Source organism: Epinephelus lanceolatus, chromosome 10 (genome assembly GCF_041903045.1).
Source record: "Epinephelus lanceolatus isolate andai-2023 chromosome 10, ASM4190304v1, whole genome shotgun sequence".
Lineage (NCBI taxonomy): Eukaryota > Metazoa > Chordata > Actinopteri > Perciformes > Serranidae > Epinephelus > Epinephelus lanceolatus.
The window spans coordinates 23,775,093-23,785,160 of record NC_135743.1 but is presented as its reverse complement, the minus strand read 5'-3'; the positions used below and the strand labels follow the sequence as shown (position 1 = coordinate 23,785,160).

The window sequence follows — 10,068 nt, the reverse complement described above, 5'->3', positions numbered from 1 at the left end:
TGGATCTCTCAATGCCCCCCCTCTTTCTGTTTTTCTGAAATCACTCTGAGGAGAGATGGCTCATGTCGCATTGTCTAACTGACAATACATAAACTGGGAAAATCAGCGTTCTGTTAAATATAACGTATACTGATGTGTGACATACTCTCTGGTTCATTAGTATGAAAATTTCAACATACATGAGAGTACATGATCTAAACAGATTAATATGAAACATGATCACAACAATTATAGGATATATATATATATGTATATTCAGATCATAGTGGACTGTCAGATTCATTTCAGGCTACAGCATGTTTGATTTTATAAAAGTCAGTTTTATATCACTGCTGCCTGGCGTGCAGCAGGGAAAGTGTTTGTTTCTGTTTCACAATGTGTAACTATTCCCTCATTGGTCATAGTCAGACAGATTTCCCCTAAATCACGTGATTTACAAGAAATCAAGTTTGGACTGTTTGGGTATGGGGTGGAGTGGGCACTGTTTATTTTGTACTGCTTATTTAACACGTAGATGTCCTGTGCAGTTTCCCCTGTAAATTTATAATCTTTTCAATGTGCGTATTCATCAGTGGTCTGATCTGTCCTCAGGGGAATTTAAAAAGCTGCCAAAATATGTTCTGTCTGATCTTATAAAGTGGAGCAGACTTTAGATTTATGACACAGACACAGAGTATTAACAGAATGTAGATAATGGCAAAAAATATATTCAGAGACATGGTTAAAAATTTTATTTTTTTGTGCATGAACAGTTTGGTATAAGATGCAACAAACATAATGACAATTCAGCAATCCAGCAATTCAAGATTACATTGTTAACATTTTTGATAAACCCAAACTGCAAGTGAATGCGTCAGAATTTTACATCTTTATGGATGTTTTACTTTATACTCATAGCTCTTGTGTAAACTTAAACAGCCACAAACGTCAATGTCAACATTTGTGGAAGACGTTAAGCACCACAATGGTGTTCAAATCGGTGTCCAGACTGAGGCTGATCCCTAGAGTCTCGTAAATGTTGCCTGAATTCCAGCTTATTTGGAGATTTAATTGTTGTTCAGTTATAACTTTCTTTTTTAACTCTTTTTTTTAAATATCAACACACAATAGATTATTTTTCAGCATATTCCATGCCATTAATTTAAAAGTTTGTAATTGCATGTCAAAAATAACCTGTGTGATATCTACACTGTGCAAAATTTTAACCACTGTCTTTTATTGTTTTCATTTATTTTATCATTTGCTATTATAGCTACTATATAGCTGCATTTATACCATGTCTAGCTGGTTGTCTTGTTTTGCCTGTTTTTAAAAGCGCTAATGGAGAAGCACCCGTAATCTTATTATATTCAATATATAATGACAATATAGTTTTCTATACTATTCCTTTCAAAAATTCCAGATTAAATAATACATCCGTGTAGCCATCAACATTAAGACTATGCTAGCTCCCATTAATATTGGATCATTTAAGGTAAAATCAAGCCAACATATACTCACAGTAATGCACATGATAAAATGGGTATGTCATGGCCCTGTATAATGCAAAGACATATTTGGCACATGGAAAAAACATCTCTGCCAGCCTCCATTTCACCCCACCAACCACAAGCCATGTGGCCCTGTGCCATATCACCTCCTCACCCATTAATAATCTGCTTCTCCCCACATAGTGATAGTTTTTAAAATTCTTCTGTCCAGCAAACAAGATAAGCAACCGATCCACATGTTTAGTTTTACTTATTCTTCAAGATAATTTAAAACAAATAGAACAGTTTCAGTTTTTCAGAGCTTTACATAAAATCAAAAAAATGTCAGTCCACTGTTGCAGCATCCTCCTACCAGGAAAAACCCAGGGGATTGAAAAGTCAAAGTCCAGGGTCAGGAAGCTCAATAAAAAAAAGAGATTTCAAATTGAGAAATCTACATTTTAAAAGCCAAACATCAGATCTGTTAATAATCACAAATACATGTATTCTCTGTTAAAAAGTTCCTCATAGATGCTATCATTAATCAACTTCAACAAGAAATTTAAAATCCAGTATGGGCCCTTCAAAGTCGAACTTTTTCGCAGCAGTTAAACTGCAGTCCCTTCTTTGCACCCAGCTCCATGACATCAATGAATTCCCATGTCGATCTCTGTATTGTCACAGTAAGAAGTAAGAGGAAGTAAGCAAGAGTCTGGGGCATGATGTCCATCCACAACTCCTGGAAATGGAGAAGTAACACAAGAATTGCGTTTGGACAATCAACGCCAGACTCCCTGTCAAACTTGGGATGAGCAGCATCTCTTAGCCCTGGGAATAAATCCTGTAAGGGATGCATGGTTCAATAAAATATCAAAGGCAATGAATTAAAACATGTGCAGCAATATCTATTATAAAACACATTGACATTTTTAAGTGTTTGTTCAAGCTGTTGCGGTTTGTTAGGAGACTGAAGTATTAATTAAATGTCAAAAAAAGTAGGCCACACACTCAAAAATGTTATCCAAGAGTAGCTGTTAAGAAAAAGTATACATGTTCCGTAGGTTTGTACCGCTAAATGCTATTTTAAAATGTATATATTGTTCATCTAACATCTAACAAATTGTACTAAAAAGTGAAAACTATAACTATTTTAATACTTACACCATGCACCATCAATAATATAGTGATAATAGTCCCAGAGAAGCAGGTATTAATTAATCATCATCCCTGTGCAAATAAAATATTAAACTCTTTCATTCTAACTTTCTTCAGATATCGTTAAGTTCACTCTCCTCTGCGTCCGTCCTCAACCACTGCTTGTTCAGTTTGTCCATGTCCCCTCTCTATCTCTTCCCCTCTATCCATCTCATTTCATGCAGGAGTGGGGTTACCTAAGAGACCCAGCCTCAATGGAGAAAATCTCTTTTTCTACAATTAACTGTGAAAGTGACAGAAGGAAAAGAAGGGAGGGATCTGCAGAGGGGTGCACGCTCAGAGAAGAAAAGGAGAGAGGGAAGGACGCAAGTGCGCATGGCAGGTAGAGAGACATGAAGTTAACTAATATTTGCGCAAAAATTTAAAGTTTCAGCTTCATAACTTTTAGAATAAATGCCTGTGATGAAAAGTGACTGCAGTTATAGAAAGCTTAGTTGAATGTTTGAACCCTTACAAGGCAGCATTTAGGTGTCTCATACAAGTTTTTGATTTGGGAAATCAATTCTAAATTGAAATGTATATGATAAACTAACATGTTGAGTAAAGGATATATTTTATGTCCTACACTGGGACTAAGATTTCCATGCACACTCTTAATAAATATATAAATTCCACATTTGTAGCACCTCATACTTGAATTGGGATTAGGCCAAATTAGGTTGCATTACACTGATCCCAGTGAAAGTGAATTATGTCCATCACCATAATCTCTAAAAATGCAGAGGGAGTGACCGCTGGGTTTCCATGGAGAGATGTACACAAAAGGGTGTGGCGTGGGAATGTCCTCGGGGGTCAGGAGTGAGGGTGAAGGGGTCAGAGGTCAGAGCCAGCTGGACAGCACACAAGAGGAGACGAGGGTGAGAAAAGGAGGCGAGGGGGTAGTCCACAGACTGACTGACTGGACCCAACGGGACATTAACATTGAACTGATGGGAGGCTCACTGACCAATGCCTATTCAGGGAGAAACTAAGCTATGACACACTCATGTGTAATGGTCCGTGGTAATTGACAAGTGACAAGACGCTCATTGTGGATGCAAAAGCAGATTTCAAAATGCAGCGGTGGATTACAAGCTGTACGTCGTGGTATATAGTGGTTATATGGGGTTATTGAACTAAATGATGCAAACATACTTGTATACTGATGATTATAAGTATTAACATTAACTGGATAATATTGAAAATGTTATCAAAGTTAAATCTTTCCAAAAAGAGGCCTGTAGGCATATTGGGATGTAACTTTAATATCAGTTTGTAGTTAAAGGACCGTATGCACCAGTTATCACCATTTGTATTCCAATAGTTTTAACTGAACACAGCTTATTTCCTGTGTTGTATCGTTCTTTGCACAGTTTCTTCTTTTCCCTCATCAAGGATCGTAGACTTAAAGGGACAAAATGACCATTTGTATATTAGTCATGCTGGGTTACCTTGAATTTGTGAAGAAAACTTTGCTGTCCTCTCATGCCTTCATAGAAAACAGCGAACATATTGATTTATTGATTGATGGGGGACCATGTTTGACAACAGCAAAACTATAAGAAAACATCCATTTACAAACTCTCACACAACTGGTGCAGAATAATCCAAGTCTCATTTATCCTGTTGTACCCTCAGTACTTCCATACATGTGCATTTTCTCCAAAAACCTTAGTATTTAAGTCTGGATTTGAAGAAAGCTTAGATAAGTCTCTTTCAGTTATTTGTTAAGTAGCGAGGTTTTAGCAAAAATGCATATGTTTGGAAGTGCTGAGCATACGACTGGACATATGAGACTTGGATTATACTGCACAAGTTGTGTGAGATTTTGTAAATGGATGTTTTGTAGTCCCCAATCAATTAATAAAATAATATGTTGCCATTTTATATGGAGACATAGCATGACTAACTGATATACAAATGGTCATTTTGTGGGTGACGTATTCCTTTACCATGTACTAAATGACAGTTAAAGCCCGGTCAAACATGTTTCTGGAGTCATAAATTTCACATTTCAAATAAGTTTGGTTTGTGTTGAGAAACGTGAACAAAAAAATTAAATATAAATACACAGATGCATTTTAAGATTCATATGTTGTATCGTTTCCCGTGGTTGTAGATGGTCCTTGTACTTCAAGGGTGCAGACAGGAAGGTGAGCGTCTGCGAGCTCTGTCTTCCATGTGGCTGATAGTGAAGGTCAGGTCAGCGAGGGCAGCAAGCAGTCTGGATTGGGGCCACACTCTGGTGGCCTGAAAAAGACAATGTTGGGGCCCAACCCAGGGGGTCAAGATGCAAATAGTAACCCCTGAGTGAAAGGCATAGAGCAGATCAATGTTCTCACATTACTCTTGCTGCCCATGACTGTGAATGTGCACGCCTACACACCACATGAGGTTTTCATATCTAATGAAATTCACTCTCAACAATAGAGAAGGCAGCTGTATTTTAACAAAGGTAGAAGTATGACGTCATAAGTGAGCATTAAAATAACCATGATATCTGTTAAATTGTGAAAAACATTGTATTTAATGTTGAATCCACAATTGCAAAAAAATATATATCATTTTGAAACAGCAAAGTTTGCATAACCAGAACAAATGTGAAGTTTGTCCATACAGCTTTATGAGAGCTGCAGCAACAACACTGTGGTCTGGCCCTCCACACTCATCCAGCACATGTGTAGCAGATGAAATTCAGTTTCTCTGTCTCAGGCAAGCCGACCCATTGCTGCCTCCCAGTGGCCTCAATAGCACCTGTAACACCACAGTCATATTCCCCCTCAGATCCTTGTCCCGGGGCCCAGTTCTGGTAACAGCCAGCAGTTGACTCAGTCCAGAACCAAAAGTTAAATTTACAAGTGTAGCGTAGACCTAACCAAACATGGGGGGATGTGGCGTTCTTTGCCTTTTCAGCCACCTTCCCCTGAATGTCCTCAGCGGTAATGTGGACAAGGTCAGTATGGTGCTCCCTGCAGTAACCCAGAGCTTCAATCCATGTCATATTTTCCTGAATTAATATCAGGTTTCCTTTTAAATAGAGGAAAACAGAACTTTATTCATCATGCAAATGTATGCTAAATGAACACAAAGGCAGGTGATGATTTAAAACATACCTGTAGACAAGCTTTGACTGTTTTCAGTGGGCTTTAGAGTCGAAGCCTGTGTAGTGGTCGAGGCCTGTGTAGTGGTCAAGGCCGAAGTCCCCATCAGTGTTGTTAATGTAGAGACACCGTCTGTAGTAACTCGTGCAATAGTTGTGGAAGGTTGCTGTGTTGCTGTCGTAGTTGACATTACTGTTGTTGCATTGTTGAGCTCAGTGCTTGACATATTTGACACAAGATCTGTGGTATTTGGTGTTGTCAGTCCACCGGTAGACGTTGTTTCTTCCATGGTGACATTAATAGCCGGGGTTTGATTCTCAGTAGCCACAGTCAGATGTAATGTTGTCATGACCTCTGAAGTGATCGGAAGGGTACTTGTTTGATTGGTGGTTGTTGGAATTGATTTCCTTGCTGTAAGAGTAAGTAATAAAAGAATAGACACAGGTTACAGATGCAGCTGTGTTGTGTCAGGTTCAGATGGAGGACCAAGTCATAAACGAGAAATAATTCACTTCCAGGCAACATTCAAAAAATGTTTGTGACAGGGAGGGGGGTAATGATTTTAAGAGGAGAAAAAGTTTTTAAAAATCAATGTGTTCATACAACCAAGAAGAGTCTGTGTATTTCAGTATTTGGGGTGGGAGTTGAAACAAAGCACAAATATAAGTCAGTTTTAAAAACTATACAAAAAAGATATTTTTGGCAGATATATGGACGAGGAAAGGTTGTGTTAGGGGAGTGCATATTTATTTTGTAACACTGGGTGGTACATACTGTAAATAAATAGACTGGGGATAGTTGTATATTAGTTGCAAATAAAGTTGGGGATTTGTTGAAGTTATATATGAGTTAGAAGAAGAAATGTAAGACAGGGGTAGGGACATATAAGTTTTACTTCTACCTACTCCTTCACGGACAGTGTTATCTTTGTCTTGTTCGTTTTTTTATTATGTTTTTTTTTTTTTAGTTCCAAATAAAGTCATTCATTCATAATTTTACAAGTTAAAAGAAAGTCTCAAATCAAGATAAACAAGTCCTAAGTCAAGTACTCAGTCCTAAACTTTGAGTTTCATGAACAAGTCATAATGCACTCTTCACCTAATGTCATTTTAACAACAGAGTAATAATTTATTAAATTTACAAAAATCATGAATGCATTTAAAAATTTGCATTTATAGATTAAAACAAGTTTGTTATAAGTTGTGTTTCTGTCTGTGTAGTGCACTTTTTTTGTTGACTACCGAGTAGTTTTTGTATGCAAACAAAATTCTTAGGCATCATTTTTTCCAGCTGCCGCCCAGTAATGTAACATTAATTCCTCTTTATTTTTTTTCTAGTGGCTTTTTGCCTTAATTTGATAGGACAGCTACACTATGAAAGGGGGAGAGAGAAGGGGAATGACATGCAGCAAAGGGCCATGGGTTGGAATCAAACCCACTGCCGCTGCGGCAAGGACACACCCTCTGTACATCAGGCGCCTGCTCTACCAGGTGAGCACCCTGTCATGTTAGTTGTCATGGTTCTCGCCTGCAGCTTGCTTGGGTGCTTACAGATTGGTTCAGACAAGGTGGATCTGGGGAATTTAGAGTGTTTTCACACTTGGTCCTTTTTATGAGCTGAACTGAGTCCTCTTAAAGTGGACCAACAGAAAAGGGACTCAGTTATTTTGTGTTCACATTGTCAGTTCATTTCAAAGAGGACTCAGCTCTCTGTCTGATAAACTAAAGCTCTGATGAGGCCTCAGTCCTCTTTCTGCTCACACCATAGCCTATATAAATATGGATTGACATAGTTTTGTTTTTACTTTGTTGTAGCACTGCAGTGAGGTTATGAAGCCCCTCACTTTCAGATCTACTTAAAAGTGGAGGAAAACCTTAGTGTTTCTGTGCTGTAGGCTGTTGCTGTTTGATGTATTCTGTATTCCACATCTGAAGATGTGCAGTATCTTCTGTGGACCAAACTAAACCTCGTCCTGCGTCAATGCACGTGTTACAGGCTGACGTGGTTTTGCCTGGTCTTTCAAGCGTACCAGTGCAACAGCATGTGATCTAGAGGGCTGAATACAACGGCAAAGTGCTAAGCCAACTTGGAGTGCTTTGTGTTCACAGTGCACAGGTTAAATGAACTGCAGCGTGAACTTGAAGCAAACCGAACTCAGACCACACCCGAGGTGGTCTGAGTTCGGTTCGCTTCAGAGGGGTCCGAGTCCTCTTGGAGTGTTCACATATGTGCGAAAAATGCTGAGTCATTGCTCCGAGTCTGTTTAGAGGGCTGAAAAGGACCGAGTGTGAAAACACCCTAAGTGTTGACTTGCTGGGAATGAATAGCTTTAATGTTAGTTGATTCAAGAAAATATTTGATTTGTGGCACACTTTTTAAAAACACATACATTTTAATCTTTGGGTTTGGGGGAAGGTTTCAGGTATTTTCAAATCAAAAGTCTCAAGTCCAAGTAAAGTGACAAGTCACTGGTGTTAAAGTTGAAGTCGAGTTGCAAGTATTTTTTGATTTTGTAAAGCTGATTGTAAATTCATAAGATTTGTGACTCTAGCCCGAGCCATGCCTCTGACTAGATTACAAAATATTATATAAAGACCACTTATCTGACAGAGAAAGCATGTAATACAGCAGCTTACCCCCACGACAAACAAATTTGGGCGTGATGCTGCATTTCCGGTCATTCCACTTCCCTCCGTCTCTGAACACAGCAAGAACACAGTCCTGATCTTGTAAGTTACTTGGTTTATATGGTTTCCAGAACCGGAATGATGAATTGCTCCCATCAGACCACTTCCAGGGATCTTTGAAGAGGCCAATCCACACATTTTGTGAGAAAGACACATTACGTACTGCCGCATTCTCCTCCGCTGAGTGTATGCTGATGAGATCAGACGACAAGCTCCTGCAGTGATTCTGAGCATCCCTCCATGATTTGGCCTCAGCAACAAATTTGAGAGCGCTGTCATCACTGTTGCCTGCAAGTCCAAAGGTTTGACATTTTAAACATAGCAATGTCTTAAATATTCATGCCATTGGAAATTCTCTCTGACTCTGACTGAATTAACGCCATTTCACTTACCATGACAAACAAAACTTTTTCCATTTCTACAGTCACTTTCAATCCACTCGCCGTGTTGATCCATTTCTGCACAGGCGTCTTTATTATTTGTTTTTGGTTCTCCCTTCTTCCAGTTAAAATAATCCAGTTTTTGATCAGGCCAGGACCAATGCCACATCCACACATCTCCAGCCTCCAGTCCTATCCAGGCTCTGATAACGTCATTTGAAACTAAACTGATCAAATTATTCATATCTGTTGAGTTATGAATCGTAGCTAAGTCTGTGTACATCTCTCTACAGTAGGCCTTTGCTTCTGCGTAGGTCTTAGACACGTTTATAAGGTGAAAATCTGAAGATCCCAGTGCGAAGGAGCAAAATCCTGTCAAAGTACAGAAAACTTGTTACAGCAGTTTAAATGCCAACAATAACAACAAAAACAATCCTGTCTCCACAAATAGCCAGCCACATTAATGCATTCACATCATAGATTAACAAATATGATATGAGGACAACAAGCATGTGAGGTTCAAACCTGAGATATAAAGCAGATACAAAGTTTGAGTCCCCTTCATCTTGCTGAATCTGTTTTCAGTCAAGAGCAAAACAAAAAGAAAAACAAATTGTGTAAAGGTTAACTTATTATTCTGTTATGATCCGTTGCTGTCTGACATGAGGTGCTAGCAGATGTGAACAGCACAATGTATGTCAGAAGAATGCCACTTGGCTTGTTAAGAGACTGCTCTTCAGCAGCCGCTAAAGACAAAGTAGTTTATCAGGATTCCTGCTCTTTTGCACAGACTGTACAGCCCACTGCTTCCTGGTTTTCTGAGATGAGAACAGTTACCTGAAATACAGTGATCAACAGTGGGCAGCATTGTGAGGCTGGTGACACATGAATAATCTCGGCCAGGGGTCTTAAAAATGTACCAGACCAAGGACCCCTCAGCTGAATTTAAGACGGGGCAGGGACCCTCTACTACATATAAGGTATAAAACTGAGCTGCACAGTAAACTGGGTCTACAATGACGTTAGGGCAGCCTAAAGTACCATGTATTAACATACCTTTTTAATGGTGCATTCAATACTAAGACACTAAGGTAATAATTACTGGTACAGTCTTAATAGCACGTAAATGTTATCTGACTAGTTTGCCTTGTTGTTATGGACATGTGCTGCAGAGTTATTTAGCATTGGCTAGCTAACATGATTGCAAAGGTTTCATGGGTAAGAGTCAGTATATCAT

General features: G+C 38.9%; 1 protein-coding gene and 1 long non-coding RNA gene across 2 annotated transcripts; one reads left to right on the top strand and one right to left on the bottom strand.

The window, feature by feature from the left end:
• The first annotated feature begins 2,532 nt into the window (after positions 1 to 2,532).
• LOC144464518 (uncharacterized) lies at positions 2,533 to 8,657 on the top strand. Its single transcript, XR_013492215.1, has 3 exons — positions 2,533 to 3,006; positions 7,102 to 7,254; positions 8,523 to 8,657. It is a non-coding gene; the product is annotated as an uncharacterized LOC144464518 (long non-coding RNA).
• On the bottom strand, positions 3,909 to 9,549 carry LOC117265816 (uncharacterized). Its single transcript, XM_033640538.2, has 5 exons — positions 9,357 to 9,549; positions 8,844 to 9,203; positions 8,401 to 8,739; positions 5,777 to 6,175; positions 3,909 to 5,690 (listed from the first exon to the last, which is right to left on the bottom strand). The coding sequence occupies exons 1-5, from the start codon at positions 9,394 to 9,396 to the stop codon at positions 5,329 to 5,331; spliced, it is 1,500 nt and encodes a 499-aa protein (XP_033496429.2). The 5' UTR covers positions 9,397 to 9,549; the 3' UTR covers positions 3,909 to 5,328.
• Positions 9,550 to 10,068: the final 519 nt, after the last annotated feature.

Coding starts and splice junctions, on each gene's coding strand:
- LOC117265816 (XM_033640538.2), bottom strand. CDS start 9,396: ATGAAGGGGACTCAAACTTTGTATCTGCTTTATATCTCAG. Junction 8,740..8,843: donor AAAAAGTTTTGTTTGTCATG/GTAAGTGAAATG, acceptor TTGGACTTGCAG/GCAACAGTGATGACAGCGCT. Junction 5,691..5,776: donor CAGTCAAAGCTTGTCTACAG/GTATGTTTTAAA, acceptor TCTATTTAAAAG/GAAACCTGATATTAATTCAG.